This window comes from Puccinia triticina, chromosome 13A (assembly GCF_026914185.1).
Source record: "Puccinia triticina chromosome 13A, complete sequence".
NCBI classification, from domain to species: Eukaryota; Fungi; Basidiomycota; class Pucciniomycetes; order Pucciniales; family Pucciniaceae; genus Puccinia; species Puccinia triticina.
In genome coordinates, this window is record NC_070570.1 from 4357248 (window position 1) to 4384114 (window position 26867).

The 26867-nt window shown below is 47.4% G+C and overlaps 1 protein-coding gene across 1 annotated transcript; it reads right to left on the bottom strand.

The window, feature by feature from the left end:
* Positions 1-7558: 7558 nt before the first annotated feature.
* PtA15_13A388 (uncharacterized protein) lies at positions 7559-7841 on the bottom strand (the record flags this gene model as incomplete). The annotated part of the gene is made up of 2 exons (XM_053162580.1): positions 7559-7655; positions 7762-7841. 2 exons carry the CDS (start codon positions 7839-7841, stop codon positions 7559-7561), a joined length of 177 nt encoding a protein of 58 aa, XP_053026543.1.
* Positions 7842-26867: the final 19026 nt, after the last annotated feature.

Here is a 26867-nt window from a genome sequence, read left to right on the forward strand (position 1 = left end):
GCTATTCGTGCTTTCCAATCGGTTGACCACGCAGAAGAACAGATAGAGATCGAGATCGAAATCAAAGAGATGCAATCTGAACAATCGGCCTGGGCTTGATCTTCTGAGTTTGTTCGGGTCCTGAAACGATCTCGGACCAATCCTCAAACGACGAGCTCTGCGAGGATGGAAGGAAGAACCCGGGAACCTAGACGAGGATGAAGGAGAGCGCGGCGAGGCTCACGTATGTGGCTGAAGTGATGCTTTGACGATGTGTAGCGATACCCTTGGAGGTGCACGACTGGAAAGGACTTACTTCTAGTCTTCCAGTCCTCCACGAAAACCACAAAGCGCCTACTGCGCCTGAGCCGAAGTGCCTGAGAGGCGAAAAGGAAAAGAAGATCGGGGGAAAGAGCACCGGAGCAGGAACAAGCAAAGATCAATGATAGGAATCAAAAGAGAGAGCGCCTCAACCGCCGATCGTCTCTAAATCCGTAAGGGCGAGACTGTAAATCTTGAGGTCACTGGTTCGATCCCGGCTCGGGGGACCAAATGTGGAACTCCTACCGTGCCAGGCGGTAGGCAGAGCGTCGAGGGGAAAGGTGCTGTTGAGGCTGCCCTCGTGGTGGTCCGGATGAAGAGCAATGAGGATCAGAAAGTGATAGCGTTGGGGGGGGGATTTTTGAGAGACGACGGGGATGGAATACCGTTGGCGGTGGTTGGTTTGTTAAGGATCAGATGATGATAAGGGATCAGGATCAGAGATAAAGGATCAAGAATAGTGCTGGGGATACTGCCAGCGGATCAGAAAAGGGTGATGGAATTTCTCTTGGATCAGAGCAAGTCCCATGCCGTCCCATCCTCCAAGTTCAAACTCGAACTTGGACTCTGGGGAGTGACATGTCACAGGACATGTCATCACATCCCTAACTACAAACATCAAGCAAGAAAAGAGGAAAAAGAAGAAACACCACAACACTAAAACAAGAAACAAACCATAATAAGAAAGGAAGAAACCAAGGAAAGGAACATAAAGAGCAAAGAAGAACAACAAACAACACAAACAACCAAAACAAAACCCACATGACTCATGTGTTAGGACCAAGAAACATGAAAAGAGCATAAGGAAAAATCTGGGAGGGATTGAGAATCTTGAGGAAGTGGGAAAGCATGAGAAGGGATCTTGAGGGATCTTGAGGTCAACGTCTTGCTGTTGAGATTGGGGATCTTGCTGACTTGAAGATTCTGATGATCTGGAGGGCCTGTACTGGTTTGAACACCACACCGGGGATGCGGAATTTTGGACCGATCAAATTTGGACAATTTCAAAATTAGTGTATGCAATAATATGCATTGTGGGTGATTTCATGTAGATGGGCTCAGGGGGAAACCGTACTTGTGGATCCCAGTCGTGGTGGCGCATGGTCACCATAAGGTTATTTTCAACATGACCGTTATTTTCAGCTGTCTCGCGCTTGACGGCTACGGCAGTTCCAATACCGTCAACTGAAGTTTTGTTTGTCATATCGCCGAGGAAGCTCGGAGGGATGCCGGAAAAGGTGTTAAGAGGTGGAAAAAGTTCGCGGTCATTGAACTGGACATGGATTACTTATTATGGATTGGAGAAATGGTCGAAGACCTTGTCCTGGACACGACCTCAGAGGAAATTGGGGAAGAGTCCATTCCCGGCAGCGCAATAAAGTCACAATTTCTGAAATGAAACTCAGTTTCCCCCTTTTTGTGGGATCAATTGCGTCCGGGAAGACTCGGAGGCACACCGGAAAAGGTGTCAGCCTGGAGAATGGCTCGGGGTGATTTTAAGAGTTCTGAAAAGATTCTCAGGTAACCATCTTCGAGTGATCGATTGCATGTGGAAAAGTGACAATGGAAGAAAAAGGGGAGGGAGATGTGGGCGAAGGTGGGAGGGGAAAAGGAAATTAAATTAACGGAGTCCGGGTTGAATTGAATTATACGGGAAAAGTATAAAAGGAGGCAGCGAGTCAATGATTGCTGGTCATCGCTTGGCTCTTGCTCGGCGCCAATTGCTTAAAGAGCCAAGCGATCCAGGTGCATTGGTACCTGTAATTTTTTTTGGGATGGGGGAAGGGAGAAATGCTGCCATTTTTTTTTTGGTGGGCGCGGCGGTCCGCTTAATGTTAAACTGTTAATTCTGACCTGGGCGCCGCGGGGAGACTGCGCGTAGCGCGTGTCAGGACTTTGCTGCGGAATGCCGACAGAGCCCGAAGGGGGGGGCGCGTGCCCCTCACGCGTGCGTAGGGTTCACGGCTCTCTCCTGCCGCACTTAGCCGCAGCCTACTCATAAGTCAGGCCTGGCCTGCCTTGATGGTTGCTTACATTCTGAGGGTCCCGGAAACCAGGGGGTGGCTTCCCAAGACCCTCGTGTGTGGGTCGGGGGAGGATGATCCCCGATCCTACGCGTTAAGCCTCTTATAATCAACTTCTCCCGGCTCAAGATTCCCAAGAGGGAAGTCTCGTCCGGGAGAAGCTCCCGAGGGAGGAGACAGCGTCGGATTGGATCCTCCCGAAGCATAGAACACCTGAGGGTGTTATGGCACAGACGCTAGACCCGTAACTCCGGCCTAAGAGGTCCGGAGCCCGGTGCCTGAGCCATGCTTCTACTGAAACCCATGTGGAATGTAGGTAAGCAAGGTAGTTCCTTTCCTTTCGTCACACTGAGGTACAAATCGGGCCAGGGGGATTCTGATTAATTGTTCCAGCTCTCCCGAAGTTCTCAAAGGATATTCTGCTTGTTGGCCTTGTCTTCTCTGGAGTAGTTGCGGATGTAGAGCTGATAGCAGTCAGAAGTCCATCTCCCGGCCCAGCATATGGATTCTTTTGAAACTCCTGCAGAATTGAGGAAGGTTGCTCCTCCCACCCGGAAGGAGTGGCCCAAGATGCCGGTGCATCCCTTGGAGTTCCAGAACTGTGCTAGCGTGCGGCATGCAGACGATTTGGTGAGGTGCATCCTAGCCCCGTTCTCCCAGTAACCGAAGAGGGAGGTGTCCTGGCCTTTGGCGTCTTGAATTCTCCTCTCTAGGGCAAGGATTGGGCAGAGCATGAGTTTCAGTGAGGTGAGGTGGAGCTCTTGCGTGTCTCCGGGGCCGGCTATTTTCGCGCCGCGGATCGTTACAGTTGCCTTTTTCTTGAGGCCTTCCGTCCATAGGGCAACGTCGCTCGTTAGGACGGCCGCTGACCATCTGAGGGGCCCTGTCTTGTTGTTGTATGTCAATTCCCCAAGGCGAGCGAGCCCCCAGAAAGCAACTAGGCATAGATCAAGTAGGGCCTTCTGGAAGGGCGTCCCTTTGATCCAGGCAGTGGTGAGCATGACTAGGTGGCGGAGGGTGATGGCCCCTTTCTTTGGCTTCCCTTCCGTTTCGGCGTCGACGTAGGCGGAAGACCTGAGGAGTGTTGCCACTTTATTCTTGGTCTCTAGCGGGTAGATTGCGTCGTGCATGGTATGCCACATTTGGATTCCGGCAATGTATTTCGCGAGGGTTACCGAGGAAACCTTGTGGCTTGCTCTCGACTCGTAAGTTTTCCCTGCCCAGTAGCAGAAGTCAAAAATGTCTCTCGCGGAGAGGGGGAGGTTGAATAGCACTTGATTGGTTTCCTTGGCAAACTTCAGATACTTGTTGATCGCGGAATTGTAGCATGCTAACGTGTTCCACCTATAACCGAGGAGGTAGTGTTTGTCTTGTGGGGATAATTCTCTCGGGGCAGAGCCTTTCCTGGCTAGCGTGGAGAGTTTCTTTAACTCTTCTGGTGCTGCCATGTTTCTGGAAGCGTTTAGAGGGAATTAAGCTCAGACTGGAGTGGGAGTTTCGGATAGGTGGGAGCAGTTGACAGGAGTATTTATTTCAGAGGACAAAGGAAAGGATGAACAAGTTTTATCGGGAGATTGTGGGCGATGGATACAAGTTTTTGTGTGTTTCACACTTGAAAGATTCTGTTCTCCAAGTCCCATGGGACGACTATTGCTACCTGGAACTGCATGTCGTGTCCTGACCTGTCTCCGCGAGATAGAGCGTCTGCAGCGTTCTCACCAGAAGAGACACGTCTTGAGACGATGTCGATTTCCATGTCTACTAGAATCTTTTGGATGATTTTCCATTCCTCATTCACCGCGGGGTGCTTTGATTTCCTTTGGCGTATCACCGCCTCCGTGGTTGTGTTGTCGGTCCAGACGATCAGGGTCTTCCCTGGTCTGATCTTTAGTTGCTGGAGAGCAATGAGTCCTAGTCTGATTGCCACCGTTTCCAGCCAGGCTATGTCTCTCTTGGGTTCTGGGCCTTTGTCCCATTCTTGGGTTAGTTGGAATTGGGCCCAACGTTTGCCAATGAGGACTCCAATGCCGAAACGGGTAGACGCATCGCCCACCCACCCAATTTCGATAGGGTCCGGGTTTTGGATCATTCGTGTTTCCTTGTACTGGAGGAGTGTCGATAACCAGTATTCTAGGTCTGTCTTGGCGTCTTCTGGTAGCGTCCGCTCCGTTCTTCTGTGGATCCAGTTGTTTAGCCACCTGTATAGACTGTTCAAGTAACAACGCAGCTGCGGGAGGATATAAGATACGTGATTTAATCTTCCCGCCAACTGTTCCACTTGCGCGAAGGAAAATTCCGCATTCGGGGTGAGGAAGGCCTTGACCTGCTGAACTCGTTGGTACTTCTTGTCGTTGGGCAGGCAAACAGTTTTCTTGGTGGCGTTCCAGACGAAACCAATGTACTTCTGTTCCTCCTTGAATGGGGAGTACTTTGTTGCATTAGTCTTGACCCCCAGCTGTTCTGATCGCTTGACTATGTGATCCATTTCCACCTTAGAGTTGAGGGTTTTGACAAATAGATTGTCGTCGACCCAGCGAAAGACTTCTACCAGGTCAAATTCGCTTTTCATCAGGTCCTTCCAAGCATCTGCTGGTCTGCCGAACGAGCCGCAGCCTGCTACGCCGCCGAATGCAATACAGGTGTCAATGAGGATACCGCCGTTGAAATCTTTTACCATTAGGTATCTCCACTGGCTTTTGGCTGTTGGGATTTGGCGGTATGCCTTCTCCCAGTCGAATATGGCTAGGAGTAGCAGTTGTGTCTGACGCCTTAGGAATCAAGATGTTGTTTCGAAATCGTCCCACGTTGTGAGGTAGTCTAGCTTGTCCACGAAGGAGTTGACCGACGGGATTCTGGGGTCATTCCTGGGGAAGGACAGGTCGTTGATCGGTCGCACCGTCCCATCTCCGTTCACCGCGGCTCCTAGCGGGTTGGTGCGAAAGAAGGAGTAACACTCCATTAGCTGTTTGTGGGAGAATGGACCAAACATTCTCCCGGCTTCGATTTCCTTGGCTATCGTGGCTTCTATCTTTTCCCTAGCTAATAAGGCTCCCTGATGGTTGGGGGGCGTGTAGTATGGTAAATCTGGTCCGAGGTCATGGTCCGGGATGCCTTGGTGGAATCCTTCTTGAAAACCTTTCAGCACGTCTTGATAGGTGTCTGAGAGGTTCGCTGTCTGCAGTGCTTTGGTCCATTCTGCAATGTTCATTTCGCAGATGACTTTTGTCGGCCAGATGGGCCGTGACTCATTTGACTCACAGGGCGCGCTCACGGTGTGGGACTCAGGGGGGCTTTGCATTTCAACAATTGCATTCCTAGTTTTAATGACAACCAGGTACATAGTTAGGATCACGAAGGATTGGTGTATTTCTGGTTCTTAGGAGTGGAGATGGAATGAAATGATATGATTCGAGCATAGACGGAGTGGGGGGGTTGGTGATTTAGATGTGAGATAAAGGAAAAAGGAACAGGGATGCACAGGTTGTGGTGGGGGGAGGGGTTGGCGATATGGAGTGATGTGCGATGTTTGAAGGGAGAAGGGGGGAAATGAAAGAAGGAAAGAGGGGACGGGTAGGGATTACTGAATTGGGACCTACTGCTCGCGGGCTCTGTTGCGAGTGCTCCCACCGACGTGGTTGGGGTTGTATTGGTTGCCCTTGTAGCTGCTTCCCGGGGGAGCTCTACTTTGCGCTCTTTCCGGCTTGGGGGGGAGGGACGCTGGACCGGAGGTCGATGTCACGTTCTCTTCTGTGGCTGCCTTGGCTTTGAGTTTGGCCGATGTCGGTTGGGCTTGTTGGTTCAACTGGTGGTTGGACTGACGTTGTTTTTGGGGCTTGATCCCCTTGATGGGATCTCCTCCAACCCTGCCGTCGCCAATGGCGTATGGGTTCTCGGCGAGGTTGATTTCGTTGAAGTCCCGGCACATCGAGATCATCTCGTCGGCGGTCTCTTGTTTGAACTTTGAGATATCTGAGAAAGACTCATCTCCTTCTTCTTTGACTCTGAAGGCAAAGGCATTGTTCCGGATGCGAACATTGTATCGGAGGGCCACCATGAAGCCGTGTTTGCGGTGGAGTTTGTCGCAATGCTCTTTGTGGACGAGGATCCACTCCGCTAGAACCGGGTAATTGTACCGATCTCGCATTGTCTGATGGAAAACCCGATGATTTAAGGTCCAGTCTGAGAAATTTTGCGAGAATTCGTCCGGGACTGGGTAGCCATGATAGCGTAGTCCTTTCTCTGCGGCTGTTTCGTCAGTTTTCGGACGGTTCTTGGAGTGGTGGGATAGAGCATTCTCCTGCCATTCGCAATTGAAGATCGGTAAGGGCAATGGTCCTTTGCATTTGAGTAGTAGCTTGTGGAAATACGGCGTGAACCCTCCATCGTCGTGAGAGTTGGTCCGGCCCACTATGAATTTTACACTCCTTACTTGCGTCACCTCCCCGGCAACTGAAGGCCTCTTCTGGGGGATGACCGGAGGTTGAAAAGCCGCTCTGACCTCGGTATCTACGGCTGTCTTCCGATGTTTGGGCCTTTGGTCTGCGAGTACGGCTTCATACATCTTGGAGTAACGTTCCGCCTTGACTTTGTCTCCGGCTTTCTCTGCTTTGATCATCTTAGCCATGAGAATCCTCCGGGCTTCTTGTTTGGATTCTTCATTGGACTCATCGTCGATGTTGATTGCGATTGGCCCGGATTCTGCTGCTGGTGTTTCTGCATGCAGGAGGTGGGTTTTCTGTCAGTCTTGAGTGATGTGTAGTATCTTGTCAATGACTGATGAGAACTCACGTCTTGGGGTACTGAACATCTCCCCTATCTCGGGATCCACCGGGTTCTTGTTAGAGGTGGCCCCTTGGGTCGTATCTGATTGTGGAGGGTGGGGGGGATTTTTGGCGGCAGCGCGAGTGACGGGTTTGGCTTTTGGTTGTTCCGGGGCCTGTTTGGTTTTTGGTTGTTTTGGCTTAGGTTGCTTAGGGGGGATTCCGGGGCCTTGTGACGCGGCGGCCGCTGGGTTTGCCGCTGGGTCTGGTCCGCCGGTGGGGGCTGATTGTGGATGGTGGGCCGTTTGGCTTCCCTCACCTGCTGCTTGGGCAGTTTGTTGGGTCGCGGCTTTCACGCTACTTGTTGTGTCTTGGATATTCAAGTCTGACATCGTGAGGGGATTAGGTTGGCAATAGTTTAACGTTGGTGATTATGTGGATAGGGTTTTTTTTTTTTTTTTTTTTTTTTGGAGACTAATTGGAATAATGAGGGTTCTGGGCAGGAAGATTGTTAAGGTTGTCAATACTGATGAAAGTTTGTCGGAGATAGTATGGGTGTTGATGATTCGGGCTTATAGTTTCCAAGGTTTTTGAGAAATTTTAGGCTCGGAGGATGGAGCAGTCTGGAAGGTGAGGAGGATGGGATTTGGCGGGAAGCGGAGTAGAGTGGGTTCTACGTAGAGAGCGCTGGGGGAAAGGAGCTAGGTCCAGGAGAGGGCCCTAGACCTTGAGACAAGAGGATCTCATCCAGGGGCATCGGCTTCCATTCTCCCCTTACCGCCCTGTACGGCCCTGTCAGCCATTGGCTAGTCCAGACAGTGCCAACGCTGACACGGCACGCGCCACAGAAGACGGGTGCGCGCCAAATGCCATTCCAGGCACAACACGCACCACAGATGACGCGTGCGCACATAAGCGCAAACAAGCTGGGGATTCAACCAGATGTGAATCCCTGCTGTTGGTTGTCACGCTTGGCCAGGTGATTCTCACCGGTTGTTGTGCTTGAGTGAGCACAAACACGCGAATGTTCTACGCGTGGATTGTTCTCAAACAGGAACACCGTGAGGACACGGAACGCCTGAGTTCCTGGCCTCCTAGGCTATAAAAGATCAGGAATCTCCGCGCAAGAGGAGGTTCCTTAGATCATTTTTAGAATACAACGCCCGTCTACCTTGTTTGATACAAACGACCGGGGCTTTTACTTCTATTTTGCATCTCAACCCTTTTTCCTTTAAGTTCTTCTCCTTTACTCCGCCCTCCTCTCACCGCTCCGTAACCTCCTTCAACTCCGCTTCCGTACCAAACCCCGGACCCAACTCCTTCTCCTCGAACATCTTCCTTCACTCGCTACCTTTTAAGGTAAGCTAGAGTTTACGAACCACTTTTAGGGTTCAGGTACGACTAAGCTCTATCAGCCCCTCCTCCGGAGGCGCGGCTTTCTCCTCCCGCTCTGCGGTTGAGTCGAGCGTGTTTTCCTATTTAGGAACTCACCCTTTGTTATTTCCTATTCAGGCGTCGTCACTTTAGAGACGCGCCCTGACAGGCCCTTAGCTCCAGTCGAGGCGCTTGGCGAGGCATTACGCCTCATCTGACATGCTAGATGGCTCATGTCGTACAGGGCGCGGCTGGGCGGTCCCCATGGACTCCACCCACCTCCCGCTGCGCTCCCGGCAACAAACAAGAATTGACGATGCGTACCAATTCTTAGAAGGGGCCGAGATCTTTAGTAGCATTGACTTAAAATCAGGATTTTGGCAAGTAAAGTTAACGGCAGATTCTATCTCAAAGACGGCGTTCGCGACTCAAAACGGATCGTACGAGTTTTTCGTGATGCCTTTTGGTCTTTGCAACGCACCAGCAACCTTTCAATCTATGATGAATACGATTTTAAGGGAAGCGCTGGGAAAATTTGCACTCGTGTACTTGGACAATGTGATTGTGTACTCAAAAAGTCCACAAGAACATGTTGATCATCTGCGTAAAATTTTCCACCTGCTAAAGAAACATTACTTGGTTGTCTCAACCAAGAAATGTGTCTGGGGAAAATCTGACTTAATATTCCTCGGAAACTTAGGCCCCAATTATAAACGCTATTTTGAGATTATTTTGAAATCGTTTTGAAATCAAAACCAACTTTGTTTTGACTTCTTTTCATTTCAAAATAATCTCAAAACTCTTCAAACACACCCGCGAGGGGTGTTTGAGATTTCAGAAATCCAACATTTGAGGAATTGAACTTTTGAAATGGCAGTACGCCTGTATGGTTGCCAGGCCACTACTCCCCATTCAAATTTCTGTACTGGGTCGGCGGAGGTTGCAAATGGGTACATGTATACCACCAATTCTTGGACCGGCATGTCCGACGACTCCTCTAGCCAACCTAGTTCTGGCATATGGCGGTCCAACAAGAGGTCGGACTTGCCTGTCCAAGCAGATGGGCCAATTGGTGATGGCCATGTCCAAGAACTGCTCGGACAGGCCGCTCCAAGGACTCGTTGGACCTACTGGTCCAAACTGGTGCCGGTACATAGTTTGACCTGCTTGCCGAGGTCTTTGGCAAGCAGGGAACATTGTACTCACGGGCCAGCGGAGCATCCGGTTCAAGCTCCGGTCCTGGAGCTGTATTCCAGCTGTCCTGGCCCGTGTCACAGATATCTTGCCCCTGCCTACCCACTCCGGCAGGCTACTGGGTCAGGGATGCACGAATTTTTATATGTGCACCCTGTTGTTTGAAGCTTGCCTGAGAGATTTTTGAAATCAAAAATCTTTCATTTCGTTTTTGTTTTTGTTTCAAAATTGTTTTCGAATACTTTCGAAATAAAACTCGAAATTTTGTTTATAATTGGGGCCTAATTAGTCAGCGGTGACGGTATTTGGGTGGAACAAAAGAAAGTAGACAAGATTTTGAATTGGCCTGTCCCTAAAGACATCACGGAGGTAAGAGGCTTCTTAAACTTGGCCACTTATTACAAGTGATTTATAAAAGACTTTTCGAAAATTGCTACTCCAATGTACCAGCTAACACAGGGATAGCCGAGGAGACGCTCGAGGATAGCGTGGGAGGGGGATCAGGACCAGGCCTTCCGAGAACTCAAGAGACAGTTAGCAGTAACGATACCGCTGAAACATCCAAAACCTTTTGCCCCATTTGTCCTCGACACAGACGCCTCTGGCCAAAACATTGGCGCCGTCTTGCAACAAAACCCTAATGGCGAACCGGTAGACCTGAACTTCTCCCGGGAGAAATACAGCAAGACCGTCAAAACCAAAGATCTTTGACCAATCGCATACGGATCCCGTAAGCTCTTGAAGACCGAAAAAAACTACTCGGCACAGGAAAGGGAACTCCTGGCAATCGTACACGCGTTAAAACACTTCCGCGGGTACATCAAGGGTTCACCTATCCTAGTTTGCACGGACCATGAATATCTGAAGTACTTCAAGACCCAACGCCATGTTAACCGACAACTGGCAAGATTCGTCAATGAGATCGAATTCTTTGATGTGTTCATAGTTTACAGACCAGGCCAAGAACAGATGGCGGCTGACGCCTTATCCAGAAAACCAGACGAACCACTCAAGAAAGAACCCCCTGAGGTCGCCAAATCTCTGTTTCTAATTGAGCCAGTGGTTGAATCCTTCTTCGAACGACTAAGGAAGCTCAAAACCGACCACCCCAAAGAACTTCAACAAAAGGGTTTTGTGTTCAAACATGGTGGGTTATATCAATCCAACCACCATGGAAAAAAAGTAAGGATCATCACCGATACAAGTGAAGCTTCCCAATTTGCTAAAGAAAATCACATCCGGCTCGGTCATCGCAACACTAAGGATACCTTACACCAGCTTCAAAATGAGTGTTATTTTCCCTGCATGAATAAGATCATGATGGATGCGGTACGCGACTGCATTTCATGTCAGTTCTGCGCTAACAACACTGACAAAAGAAGATGCCCTTGCAGGTGATTGAGCAAAAAGACCCTTTCGTAACATGGGGCATGGATTTTGTTGGCCCTCTACCCAAGACGCAGCGTGGCAACCAATACCTGGCAACAGCTATTGACTACGGCACTGGTTGGGCCTACGCGGTTCCCTTGCGAGCGCGATCCAGCCTTGCCGCTGTTAAGCTGGTCAAAAAATAATTGAGAACCATGGTTTCCCCCACTTGATCACTAGCAATAACGGCACGGAGTTTGACTCAAACGTGTACCAGGGCTTTCTTAGTGAGAACAAGATTATTCATAACAGGATCTCTCCCTATCATCCACAATCTAATGGACTTGTGGAAAGATTTCACAGTATGCTTATGAACAGCCTGAGGAAACTCTGCGTACCCGATGAGCAAGCTGACTGGGATCTATACCTAGGTCTAGCTCTGTTTGGATACAGAACGTCCCGGTCTAGTGGACTTGAACGATCTCCGTTCTTTATGTGCTACGGCTTCGAACCTACCATAGCTGTAAACAGCCAGGGACACCGGGTCGAAGACCGACCTATAAGACCGGACAACTTTGTCTCTGAACGAGCGGAGCAAATCAACAAACTAAACAACAAAGCGACTATCCGAGCCGCAAAGAACGAAAACAAATACACCGAGCGCAACTTAAAGGCTGGTGATTCAGTTCTGCGACTGTTTGACGGCCGACCCTCCAAGCTTCATCCCAAATGGGATGGCCCATTTATAATTCAATATGCGTCCCCTAACGGTAGTTTCAGGCTAAAAACCCCAAACAGACATATGTTACGAGGGACGGTTAACGGCGATTGACTGAAGCTCTATCATGGAAACTCTAACAACCTGTTCTTCAAGAATAATGTGAACAAGAGCACTGGCTTCTTGTCCGGTAAGAGCAACGCAGCACGATACACTCAAATCCGACAACAAGCCTAATACAATCCGGAGGATTGTTTTTCAGAGGGGATGATGTGAAGACCCACCACCAGGAAAAAAAAGTAGTCAGTTGATGACAACTGACATAACACAGCTCTGGTTTCAGCTCCCAAGCTACTCCATCTGCTAGTGCAGGGCTGGCTGGCACACAGCTCAGTGCCCATTTTGGCACAGCTGAAGCCTCTAGAATTTTCACAGGCTGCTCCTCAGCTTTGTCCCAGGCACAGCTGCTGCTAAGCCTTGGCCCAGCTGTTGCTTAGCCTTGGCCCAGGCCCAGCTGCCCCTCATTCTTGGCACAGGACAAGCCACTGCTCAGCCTTTGCCTGAGCAAGAACGGGCGTTGATAAATGCACGCCCGTCCCCCGGGGGCACGCCCACGCCCACGCCCTTTGAAAAGGGCGCGTGGGACCGCACGCCCTTTATCAAGGGCGTGCGAGTCAAAGGGCGTGCACGCCCCTGTATGGGCGTGCAAGGGCGTGCACGCCCCCACACCGTGCCTGCTCGCCGGGAGCCCCTTGGCGGGCAGGTGCAAGTATACCTGCTCGCCGAGAGCCCCTTGGCGGGCAGGTACAGATCCCACCTCGCCGAGAGCCTCTCGGAGAACATGTATACATGCACCTGCTCGCCAAGGGGCTCTTGGTGAGCAGGCTCGGTGGGTAGGTTTATGTATCCCTGCTCGCCGAGAGCCTTGCCTGCTTGCCGAGGAGGATAACTCTTGGCGAGCAGGTATACAAACACCTGCCCGCCGAGCCTGCTCACCAAGAGCCCCTCGGCGGGCAGGTGCATGTATACCTGCTTGACAAGAGAAATCCTCGGCGAGCAGGCATACAGATCCCACCTCGCCGAGCAGGTATACATACACCTGCCCGCCGAGCCTGCTCACCCAGAGCCCCTTGGCGAGCAGGTGCATGTATACATGTTCTCCAAGAGGCTCTCGGCGAGGTGGGATCTGTACCTGCCCGCTGAGGGGCTCTTGGCGAGCAGGTATACATACACCTGCCCACTGAGCCTGCTCACCAATCGGCGAGGTGGGATCTGTACCTGCCCGCCGAGGGGCTCTCGGCGAGCAGGTATACATACACCTGCCCACTGAGCCTGCTCACCGAGAACCCCTCGGCGGGCAGGTGCATGTATACCTGCTTGCCGAGAGAAATCGTCGGCGAGCAGGCATACACCTCTTGGCGAGCAGGCATACATATCCCCGCTTGCCAAGAGCCTTGCCTGCTCGCCGAGAAGGATAACTCTTGGCGAGCAGGTATACAAACACCTGCCCTCTGAGCCTGCTTGCTAAGGGCCCCTCGGCGGGCAGGTGCAATTATACCTGCTCGCCGAGAGGCTCTTGGCGAGGTGGGATCTGTATGCCTGCTCGCCGAGGATTTCTCTCGGCGAGCAGGTATACATGCACCTGCCCGCCAAGGGTCTCTCGGTGAGCAGGCTCAGTGGGCAGGTTTATGTATACCTTCTCGCGGAGAGGCTCTCGGCGAGGTGGGATCTGTATGCCTGCTTGCCAAGGATTTCTCTTGGTGAGCAGGTATACATACACCTGCCCGCCAAGGGCCTCTCGGTGAGCAGGCTCGGCGGGCAGGTGTATGTATACCTGCTCGCCGAGAGGCTCTTGGCGAGGTGGGATCTGTATGCCTGCTCGCCAAGGATTTCTCTCGGCGAGCAGGTATACATGCACCTGCCCGCCGAGGGGCCCTTGGCAAGCAGGTGTTTGTATACCTGCTCGCCAAGAGTTATCCCTCTCGGCGAGCAGGCAAGGCTCTCGGCGAGCAGGGATACATACACCTACTCGCTGAGCCTGCTCACCGAGAGCCCCTCGGCGAGCAGGTGCATGTATACATGTTCTCCGAGAGGCTCTCGGCAAGGTGGGATCTGTACCTGTCCGCTGAGGGGCTCTCGGCGAGCAGGTATACTTTCACCTGCCCGCCGAGGGGCTCCCGGCAAGCAGGTATAGTGCACACCTATGTGGGGGCGTGCATGCCCTCGCACGCCCATACAGGGGCGTGCACGCCCTCGCACGCCCATACAGGGGTGTGCACGCCCTCGCACGCCCATACAGGGGCGTGCACGCCCTTGCACGCCCATACAGGGGCGTGCACGCCCTTGATAAAGGGCGTGCGGTCCCACACGCCCTTTTCAAAGGATGTGGGCGTGGGTGTGCCCCCAGGGGACGGGTGTGTGTTTATCAATGCCCTTTCTTGCTCAGGCAAAGGCTGAGCAGTGGCTTGTCCTGTGCCAAAACTGAGGGGCAGCTGGGCCTGGGCCAAGGCTGAGCAGCAGCTGGGCCTGGGCCAAGGCTGAGCAGCAGCTGGGCATGGGCCAAGGCTGAGCAGCAGCTGTGCCTGGGACAAAGCTGAGGAGCAGCTGGTGAAAATTGCACTAGAGGCTGGATAGCCAGCTGGAGCAGGCGTCATGTCAGTTGTCATCTAATGACTACTGATTTTTCCTGGTGCACTGGTCTTCCCTTTCCTGGTATGCTATCTTATGCCTATTACAGGTGTCTCTTCTGCCTGCTCTCGGGCTCTCCTCTTGTTCTCAGCCGCTCTCGGCTGCTCTCTTACTAGGTCTTCTTATTGGTCTTATCCAAGACCGGATTCTCTGACTCATATTGTATCTTCAGCTGTCCTTGGCTCTATATTCCTATACATCTTATATCTCTATAAACGGTGTGGTGAGATCAATCAACCATCAACAGCGTCAAATTAGTATAGTTTTATATAATATAGTACATTACAAATTACATATTAAATATCTTTAGTACAAATCCTTTACATAAAATCTTTTCTCTCAGATTTCACATCTTTCTTATCACCCAGAAAACCTGTGATAGTCCACTCAGCAGGAATCAATCACGCCACAAATTAGCACAGTAAATCATCAGTTTCACACTAAGATTCATACTCATACTAGGCGCACAGCCACTTCAGGCTGTTTTTGTTTTCACACATATTTCCCCTCAAAGATTTGCATTCACATGTTGGTAAATCTCATCTTAGACGTGATCATCTTTCCCAAAGTAGCCATTTTATTTCACAGTATATTAATTTCTTTTCACACTACAGTAATTTCTTTTCACACTATATTAATTTCTTTTTCACACACTGATTTCTTATTTCACACAACATACATTAATGTACATCACCAAAACCACTCTCAGACGAGTTTTCATCTATAAAAGGAGGCCTTCCTTGCCCCTTCCTGTTTCCTTTTTCCCCATGCTTGCACTAAATAGTAATATTAAGAGATTACTTCCGCATTCATCACACCACTATAGTATAGTAATGCCTGCATAAATAGTAATATTAAGAAATTACTTCTGCATCCATTACATCATTATAGTATTATAATATTAGATCTTAAATTTAGAACTTGATAATTATAAACATAACTTACTTTTGATAAACAAACTTGATCACATCAAATTTATAACACCTCTCATCCCAAGCACAAGATTCCTGTTTCTTAGGGTCTGAAGCAGTCTAAATTAAGAATAATTCATCTGATTTAGCCACACTATAAAATTCTAGTGTACTTTCTCCCAGAGTTTATTACAGCAAGGCAGCCCTTCAAGCACCTGTAGCCTAAACTTACCTAGTTTTTGCTATTTCCCTTCCAAGCTCAGATCACGCATTGCGCAGAAGTTCCACAAGTGGTGTCCCAACAGTGGCAAAATCTTCCTTTAGAATCTATTCTTAAAATCTTGCTTTTCTAAACCTTAAAAAGAAACCTTACTTTATGTGCTTTCTCCTCATTTAACCTCTTTTATTATTATCTTCATTTCAGACAGTATCTGACAAATGGACCAATGAGACGATGTCCTTAAAAGCACTTGATTACGCTCCTTCTCTTTCACCTTTGGTTGCCGGGTGAATACCGATGGAACGACCGACTAGACGAAGTCGTTAAAAGCACTCGATCACGCTCCTTTTCTTTCCCCTTCGGTTTCCGGGTGAATACTGATGGAACGACCAACTAGACGAAGTCGCTAAAAGCATTCGACCACACTCCTTTATTTTCAATATGTTGAGGGACAGGTTCCAATTGTTGAACCAACAAGATAATATGTTTAAAAACAGTTCTTTAGATCTTTTAGTTTATAATTTCACTCATGTTTACCCGGCGACTGGATCAAGAAAGAAGGAAAATCATGAAAAATGAAGAAGGAGATCGCAGGACCTGACTCTTTGCTACAAGATGATGAGAAGCGTGGATTTTATATTCAAGACTGGATTGGACGATGGGTTTCATAACTAGCTAGAGATTAGGCGCGCTGTGGAGTCGGCTGGTCGAGAGAAAGCTGGGAATCAAAGATCCGTGAATCGTTCCGAGTGTCGAAATCGAATTATCTAGCTCTGTGAAATCTTACCATTGGATCAAACTGGCGACATCCTGAAATTTTCAGGGTTGAAACACGATTGAGCAAGGAATATCCGAGTCTGGAATTTGGATTGATAATGATGAGAATTTCTGAAAAAAAGATGATTTGGGCTGTGCTTGATCAAAAACAAGCGGTCGGATTCGAAGAAATGAGCGTGAAGAATTCGAGCTGTGGAATCAGCTGGACCAAAGAACAGCGAACTGTCTTGATAAGCTCAAATCAAAAATTGTTCTATATCGTGTAATGGACCGATCCGGTGATTTCCTTAGAAGCAAGCCGTGAGTGAAGATGTGAATATGTGATCATTGGTGATTTGAAAAACAAGCTGTGAAGAAGTTTATCGAGAACTAGCGATTGGTTTCGAAGGGATCCTGAAGAACTCGAGCTGTGGGATCCATTGATTGAGAATAGGCTGTGAACTAGCGAACAGCGAATCGTCTCGAAGATCTGAAAGATTGTCTTGATGAAATCTTAACAACGGACCAACACGGCGAAGTCCTGAAAAAGCACCCCGAATGAAATAATGAATCATCAGTTAAACTAGTACATATGAAAGATCTATTGATGAAATAAGAAATGGCTTACGTTGACGCTGCGAAACCCTTGGCGAAGAGCTTCGGCCGGCGAAATCGAGTAACCAATCGCAGAATCCGAACGTGGAGGTTGAACTAGTCGAGTTGAAATGGACGAGTTGACAGGGTGATCGTGTGAAGGGTGAAGAATAACAGAATTTAGATTTGAAGATGATAATTGAACTCAGCCAGAATCAAGAAGATTGAAACACTTAGAAATCCGGATAATTCTCGTAGAATATGATCTACGGGGACGATTTAAATGAATATTATTATTTAGATACAAGGGGAAGCCCCCAAATTTGGGGTTCCAGGGGGTGTTAAAGTCATAGGGGTTTGTAAATCACAGCAAGGGCCTAGCCCCCAATTTTGGGGTTACAGGGGGTGTGAAAGTCACAGGATGTGAAAGGACCAAAAGGGAATGGGACAGAGCAAAGGAAATGACATAAAATTTTCAAAGCTTTGATGATGCAATTTCAGGGTGACTATGCATTCAGTCAAAGGAGAAACCAAATTTCAACTGAAAAATAGGTCGAAAAACAACATTTCAAGTGAAAACTGGGTGAAATAAGGGCATATTATTTTGGGAAAAGACACAAAATTTGTTACTGAAAAAGTGAATATTTGGAAAAATGGTGATGAGAGATACTCAAAAACTCTGAAAATGTGAGAGAAATTAATTTTAAACAATTTTTGAAGTTTATTATGAAGGCTGGCCACTTTCAGGCTGTGGAATCACTACCTTAGTAGTTTGGCTTGACTTGCTTCTTGACAATGCAAAACACAGGTTCATGAAGTACAATACCAAAATTACCAATTTTTTGACCTTGAGATTTATTGATTGTGAGGGAGGAGGCCAGATTGACCAGAAATTTCTTGTGTATGAGCTTGAAAGGCAGTCCAGACAGCTCCAGACTTATCTGGGTCAGATTGAAAGGAATGTGACTCTGAGGGATGGGCACAGAATCATTAACTCTGTTACCTGATACAACTCTTATGTAAATCACATTTGGGCCCAACCTGGTTCCATTACAAAGTCCCATTTTCCAATCAAGGTTCCTGAGCATTATTATTAAGCAATTTGGTCACCTGTTGGGAGTTTGTAAACTCTTTGATCCACATTTGTAGCATTATCAGTAAGCCTTATTGAGTGATTTGGATTTATTTCAGATGGAACAAATTCAAACTGTTGCATGAGAGGATATTAATGGTGAAGGGTTGTTTAGATTCTTTGCATAAGTCCTGGAAGTAGATCTTGACCATGAACTCTGTGGTTTTCAAACTCATTTTCTGTGTCATATATGTCCAGCTGTAAGAATTTGGGGAATTCCTGTGAAAGTGGAAGCAAACTTCCAATGTTATGGTGAATTGTACCCTTCACCTTGAATGTATGGATACCTTCACCTTGATTGTTGAGTGCATCTCTGGTTGAGACATTGACTCCAAGAGATGTAAATGTGAAGTTGCTATTTATCAAGCGGATGGATAGAATGAGTTGATTTCCCTCAGGTATATTGGGTTGATATGTAATTTTGAAGATCTGAAGCAATTCAGGTGGTGGGGGTGGTTTTTATAAAGTGATCCTGCCTTGGCGGCAGCAAAGTTAGGTTGTTTATCCTGTGAAGATTATGGCTTGACACTTCACGCAACATCTCACTGCCCTAAGTTTCTGGCCTGAACCCAGGAGGCTCAGTCCAACACCATGCATTTGGTCTGTTTACATGATTCTTGGAATATTTCCGAAGGAAGGTTACCTTTGCCGCAAGCTTTGGGAAAGGGAAAGAAATGGGAATTGGTCCTGAGTGGAAGGTACAATGCAATCTTTGGGAGAGCGCATAGGGTTGAGAATATTGTGTATAAAGTGAAGAATGATGATTATAAGAGACAATGGGGAAGTTTGGTCATGGGATAGGGACATTAGATTCACCGTGTGTGCCTACCTTTGGTTGGCTAGTAAGGTTGCGTCGCCTGCCCGTCTGAGGACGTCGAGATTGATGACGTTAGTTGCAGATGGGGCATCCATAGGCCGTCAATGAAGTACACAATGTGTTGTCCTTCCAAGTGCAATGTCAACCGCTGGATCGGGGGGAATCTCTCACTCATTGGATACTGGAACAGGCGGTATGCGGCTGAGGGGCAAGGCGTCAGCAAATGAAATTGAGAGGGTAAAATATAAATATAGTGGCTTACCTTTGGACGGCCCTATGTAGCGTCCATTGATGAATTTCTTTACCTTGTCCCGCTCGTCCAATGCCATGCTTGCGCGATCGACACCCTTGGTGATGTACTTGAAAAGATGTTTTACCGCCGCAATACCATAGGGAATCTCAATATTAATGTGACGGTTGTACCGAAATGAAAGCCACTTGTGATAAGGTACAACATGTCCATCGTGAAAGACATTGTGCCCTTTATTTATTGTCCGGCCATTTTTGCGCCGACGGTAGGTTGGGTAAGAGTCGTCCCCGACAATTGTGGTTGGCGCAAAAGGCTTGGGGAACTTCTTGCTGCAAGCCCCGTTTTTCCAGCACATCGAATTGGGTGTGCAGGGGCCATGGAGCATACACGACTTGATTATGTTGTAGAGCCTCGGCTCTTGAGTCGGGTCGGGTATTTCTGCCGTGACTAAGCAGTCTTATCGGCGGGAGTTTGAGGAACGCTTCCCGGTTCCATGATAACGATGACATGGGCATGGGGCAGCCCCCTTTTTTGGAACTCAACAGTATAAAACCACGCGGCAACGGTCCCAAGCCGCTTGTTCTTGGTTATGTACTCCATCATGTCTTCAACTTTCAGTCGGAACAGCTGGGTGACCAAATCTGCGCGATCAGGTGCAGTTTGATGTGGTTGAAGTACAGCTGCCATCTCCAGCCATTTTGGGTTGGCGTTCATGGTTATAAACAGAGACGGTTTCCCGAATTCACGTACTGTAGCCATTGCATCCTGATAGTGCTGCTTCATCGCCTGCGGCGATCCGGAGAATGACGATGGGAGAATGACCCGTCGGCCCGTTTGTTCCGCGCCTTCATAGAAAGCTTCGAGCACTCCTTGATAGCTGTCAGCCTTGATTGGAGTCTGATTGAACCTGTAGTAATCAAGCTGATTTCCCTCGACACAAATGTAGAGATCAACCAAGAGTTCCTGCAAGAGAGTCTTGCCGGCACCAGGAGTCCGTTCAAGCGGAGTCAATTCAGAGGGAACGGACTCTGCATTGAACGGACGCGGTTAATACAAAAAAGTATCGACGCTGGCGTTACTTGCATACCGACGCCGGCGTTACTTGCATGACAGGTATTTGTACTGGTTTGTTTGGCCCCCAGAGGCCATTTCTTTAGTTATATGTAGATATAAATTTGATTAATAGTTTAATTATAAGATCCTGCCCTAGTTCAATTAAAGTCAAAACAAATATATTGATATTATTCAACGTCTCAAGTACGAAATCTCTGAGCAAAACGTCTATTTGCGCGCACTAGGATAACTTTTGCCAAAGTTCCTCCGATTGGGTCCCGCGACTCAATAAGATAACCACGCCGCAGGACAGCGCACGCAAGTCGTATAAAGACATCAATTACATTTCTCAAGTACATACTCAGCTTTTTCTCAGACTCAAGAGGTCAAATCTAGCGCGTGGAGTGCGGGATTCACTCGTGGTAATAATACTTTTTGAAGCTAGAAAATTTATTATTCTCAGTTACAATCTTTTATTTTTTGTCTGAGGGCAGACAACTAAGTTGGGGGAGGTTGTGGTGAGATCAATCAACCATCAACAACGTCAAATTAGTATAGTTTTACATAATATAGTACATTACAAATTACATATTAAATATCTTTAGTAAAAATCCTTTACATAAAATCTTTTCTCTCAGATTTCACATCTTTTTTATCACCCAGAAAACCTGTGATAGTCCACTCAGCAGGAATCAATCACGCCACAAATTAGCACAGTAAATCATCAGTTTCACACTAAGATTCATACTCATACTAGGCGCACAGCCACTTCAGGCTGTTTTTGTTTTCACACATATTTCCCCTCAAAGATTTGCATTCACATGTTGGTAAATCTCATCTTAGACGTGATCATCTTTCCCAAAGTAGCCATTTCATTTCACAGTATATTAATTTCTTTTCACACTACAGTAATTTCTTTTCACACTATATTAATTTCTTTTTCACACACTGATTTCTTATTTCACACAACATACATTAATGTACATCACCAAAACCACTCTCAGACGAGTTTTCATCGATAAAAGGAGGCCTTCCTTGCCCCTTCCTGTTTCCTTTTTCCCCATGCTTGCACTAAATAGTAATATTAAGAGATTACTTCCGCATTCATCACACCACTATAGTATAGTAATGCCTGCATAAATAGTAATATTAAGAAATTACTTCTGCATCCATTACATCATTATAGTATTATAATATTAGATCTTAAATTTAGAACTTGATAATTATAAACATAACTTACTTTTGATAAACAAACTTGATCACATCAAATTTATAACACCTCTCATCCCAAGCACAAGATTCCTGTTTCTTAGGGTCTGAAGCAGTCTAAATTAAGAATAATTCATCTGATTTAGCCACACTATAAAATTCTAGTGTACTTTCTCCCAGAGTTTATTACAGCAAGGCAGCCCTTCAAGCACCTGTAGCCTAAACTTACCTAGTTTTTGCTATTTCCCTTCCAAGCTCAGATCACGCATTGCGCAGAAGTTCCACAACGGTGCTCTTGCCTTGTTATAGCTTATTTCTCCGAAGCATGTATATTAGTGACCTGAGTCGCGACCGGACTTCTCCACGTTTAACTGCCTTGCGGCTGAAGGCTCTCATTGATGTCATTACCGGTGAGCAGAAGACTTTGGAAGTTACATTTTAGATCAATCTTTTCATTCATTTATTTTAAGTGTGATAAGTTTACCAATTAAAGACAAGCATATCTGTTGTCAGCCTTAGAGATGCATCAAGTATCCAAAAGACTGCAATAACTTAGTAAATAATCATAACTAGAGGCCAAGGCGGCTGCGCCGCTGTGGGGTTGAGTGTCTCAACTCCTTCCTGTGGGCTGAGATTAAGGAGATATTGCCCTATCTCCATCTCTGTATACCATCAATCATTTTGCCCAATTTTTTGTGAAAATGCTTGTGAACTTCAACCCCAATTATAAACACCTTGGCAATTTCTATTGATGAGACTTAGACAGAAAGAATAAAATCTTTGATCAGGTGACACATGCGCAGTTGTGACGTGTCAGCGCTACCAGGCGCGCCAAACCACATGTACATATGTAATTACATAAGCAAACTGTGAAAATTTTCAAAGTCAGGATCCCCCTTGCCTGAGGAGGATCTACAGACTTCAGCAGACCAGAACCACACCTCCAGACAACCCAGGATCACCAGAACAAGGCCACTACACTCCCAGTATCACCAACAGGAATATTGACAGTTAGTACCCTTTTAATTGAACCTTGATTATCTCAGAGGAGTTCCTCCCTGTCTCTTTGACTGCTTTTTCTCCTCTCTTGTTTGTTTCTCTCCTCTTTGATCACAGGTACATATACCTCTAGACATCTACTCTCAAGGATTAAATCACTTCATATCCTTCTTTTTCTGTGGTTTTTGTCAGTAACAAACCACATAGGTTTCCCTTTAAAGAACCTTGACTATCCACAGAGAAGTTTAAAAAATTGTGGCTGATTAGACTTGTCTAATTCAGATACCTTCCACGTTTCCATTGTGAGAAGAGGCTGTTGCAATCTCTGGCACAGCTTGGCAGCACTCCCTTAAGGAGTAGCATTGCTAGTGGATGTTAGTTCCCACCTACAGGTCAAAAGAACCTTGATTATCATCTCTCAGATCATCTCTTTCTTTCTCTCTCTTTCTCTCGTACTGTTTGTTATTTCTTTATCCCAAGAAATCCAAGCAGTGCCCACCCATTTTTCTAGTGTCCTGCTGTCACATAAAAGACACAGGCTCACAAACAGTTCAGATGATTATTGGGAAGCCTTTCTTGATGGATGTCTCAGCCAACATCAACTACAATGGAGCCAGAGAAGCACTTTCAATCATGGATTCAGCTGGTCAGACCTTCTTGGTTCCAATCATTCTCCCTAGCAATCAGAAGTGGGAAACCAGCATACCTTCCAATTCTGGTCTGGTAAATTTTTTAGATTGAGACCAGGTTTTCAGTTCCCCTCTCTTACAACTGCAACCCTGGAAAACAACCAAAAGCAACAAACTGTAGTCACTCATTCAGCAAAATATAAATCAACTCTAAAAAAGATAAAACCAGTAAACCAACCAATGCCATTATCTCTCAACCCTTCATTATCAAGGCCACCACTCCCTAGGGATCCTTACCTCGCTTCTTTGAACCCTTTTCCTCCACCATTCATTCCTACCTCCAAGATTACCCAAGAAAGGCTGGACCTCATCAACTTTGGACCTCCTGGATGGCTCTCTTCTCAAGAATATCTCCTGATGGTATGGGTAATTGTGATTAGACAAGGTGCTTTGGCTTTTGTAGAAACAGAAAGAGGCCTTCTCAAACACACCTATGGACAACCCTATATCATTCCAGTCATTCCCCATGAACCTTGGCAACAGAAACCAATTCCAATCCCTGCACCCATCAAAGACTAGAGATGGCAAACGGGTACCCGCGCGGCGGTACCCGGCACCCGCCGGCGGGTACTCATCAGGGTGGCGGGTACCGCCGCCGCGGGTGCCAAGTACGGGTACGGGTGTCCGTTTTTGTGCAATTTTTGGGGCAGGTACCCGGGTACCGCCGTTTGACATCCGCCAATAATGCTACCTTTTTCCCGCTGTGGTTGTCCCCGCCCCCTGTCCTGTGTGATATCCCCGGCTGCGGCTCCACCAGCTGGCCGAGAGAGATCCCTCTTGGAGAGCTGGTGCATGTATATCAGCCCAGCCTCTTGGCGAGCTGGTAAATACATGTACACATGTTTGCCAAGAGGGAACACTGGTACATATGTATGCACACACCAGCTTGCCAAGAGGGATTCCTCTCGGCGAGCAGCCTCTCAGCGAGCAGGTACATTCACTAGCTAGCCGGGAGGGATTCCCCTTGGGGGCCGCGAGCTGGTATATGTATACCTGCTCGCCGAGAGGGATCCCTCTTGGGCACCGGCGAGCTGTGATATGTATACCTGCTCGCCAAGAGGAATCCCTCTCGGCGAGCTGGTGTGTGTATACCTGCTCGCCAAGAGGAATCCCTCTTGGCAAGCTGGTGTGTGTATACCAGTGCTCGCCAAGAGGAATCCCTCTCAGCGAACTGGTGTTGTGTATACCAGTGCTTGCCGAGAGGAATCCCTCTCAGCGAACTGGTGTTGTGTATACCAGTGCTCGCCGAGAGGAATCTCTCTTGGCAAGCTGGTATGTATACTTGCTCACCGAGATGAATCCCCTCTTGGCGGCAGGTATACGGATACCAGCTCGCCGAGGCCCAAGAGGGATTCCTCTTGGTGAGTAGGTACATATCTACAAAAGATAACTTGGCAGGTACCGCCGGTACCCGCCAAAAATACCCGGGTACTGCCGCCGCGGGTGCCAAGTACGGGTACGGGTATCTGTTTTGGGCCAAAAAAGCAGGCGGTACCCGGGGTACCGATTGCCATCTCTATCAAAGACCAGGTTATAGAATTGGTAAGGGAAAGACTCAGCACTGGCCTCTATGAACAATCCTTTTCCAGTTATTCCAGCCCTACATTTTGTGTAAAGAAGCAGGATGGTAAGCTCAGAATTGTACATCATCTTCAGAAACTCAACAAAGTCACCATTAAGGACGCTGGATTACCGCCAAAGACAGAGGAACCCATTTAATCATTCACTGGAAGGGCTTGCTATGGACTAGGTGATATTATGGGAGTGGATGATGAAAGAGAATTAGCTCCAGATTCCAGAACCTTGACCACCTTTGAAACACCCCTTGGAAGATTTCAACTTACCAGATTACCCCAAGGAGCCACCAATTCAGTTGCAGTTTACCAGGCCCAAATGATGTGGATACTCCAGGATGAATTACCTCAACATATGGGAATCTTTGTGGATGATGGGTATAAAAGGACCAACCTCTGACTACAATGAAGAAACTCTAAAGGACAACCCCCAGATCAGAAGATTTATCTATGAATATGCCATTACTCTGGAAAGGATTCTTTTCAGGATTGAAGAAGCTGGACTCACCATCTCTGGAAAAAAATTTGCTTGTTGTGTACCTGCTTTGGATCTGGTTGGCCATGTGGTTTGTAAAGAAGGAAGAAGAATATCCACCAAGAAGCTCAACAAAATTGAAACCTGGCCAACTCCCACCACCCCTTCAGATGTCAGAGGATTCCTAGGTATCTATGTATATGTCAGAATGTTTATTGAAAATTACTCAACCATCACTGCCCCTCTCAGAAAGCTCACCAGGAAGGACTCCTCTTGGGATTGGACTGAAGACTGCCAGGATGCCTTTGAAGACCTCAAGAGTATTGTTGGAACTGACATCACCCTGAAGAAATTGGACTATGGACCTGATTCTGGCTTAATCAAACTTTCAGTGGACTCCAGTGTTATTGCTGCAGGTGCTGTACTTACTCAACAGGATTCTGATGGACTGGATAGGCCTGTGTTATATGAGTTGGTAGTCTTTTCACCCAGGGAATCAAAGTACTCACAATCCAAATTAGAACTTTGTGGTGTTGCCAAGATCCTCAAGAAACTTCAAACCAAACTTTGGGGCCAACATTTTCAACTCAGAGTGGATGCGCAGTGCCTTATTGGAATGATCAACAACCCTTCACTTCCCAATGCCCCTATGAACAGATGAATTGGATTTATTCAGTTATTCTCCTATGACCTTGTTCACACTCCTGGAAAAACTTTCACCTTACCTGATGGACTCTCCAGAAGACCTCCTGATTCTGATGAAGATGATTGCCCTAGCTTTGATGAAGATGAAACCTGGATCAAGCCTCACCCTGAATTTGGAACTAAACACTCTTCTGTTGGCCTGCTTCTGGGGACATCAGCTCAGTTGGGGGAGGCGGTAAGTAACTTGCAGCATGGAATTTGGAAGCACCTCCAGGAATACCTTTCAACCATGAATAAACCTCCAGGATGCAGCAGCCTGGAATTCAAGCAAATTTTGCACAAATCAGTCAACTTCTTCCTTTCCAATGGAGTCTTGCACAGGATCAACAAACAATTCTCCCAGATAGTAGTCACCTCTCCTTCAGCTCAGAATTCCATCCTTAATTCCCTTCATGAATCCTTAGGTCACAGAGGTATTGCTGAAACCTACAAAAGAATTAAACTCAGATTTTGGTGGCCAGGTCTCAAGAGAGGTGTTACCAAGTGGGTCCAGTCTTGTGAAGCTTGCCAGAAGAGGAGTTCAAAATTGCCAATGGAACCCAAGAAACCTACAGGAGCAGCAACCATCTTTGGAAGAGTCAGTTTGGATACAGTTCACATCAAAGCTGGCAAATGGAAGTACCTGGTAATTGCAAGAGATGACCTTTCTGGATGGGTAGAAGCAGTTGGACTAGAAAAGATTCAGGCAAAGAAAATCTCTCAGTTGTTCTTGGACAATTGGATCTACAGATATGGAGCTCCTTGGTCAGTCACAGGGGATGGAGGCTCTGAATTTGGACAGCAATTTCAAAAGTCCCTTCTGGAATCTGGAATCAAAATCAAAGTCACCACTCCTTATTATCCTGAAGCAAATGGTATGGTAGAAAGAGGACATCAGGCAATTAAGGATACCTTGGTCAAGCTCTGTGGAAAAGAAGGCAAGAAATGGAGGAATTATTTACCTTTGGTTTTATTTGCAGACAGAATTTCCACCAAAAGATCAACTGGAAACTCACCTTATGAACTAGTTCTTGGACAGCCTCCCATCTTAACCATTGACTTGGAATTGGAAACCTTC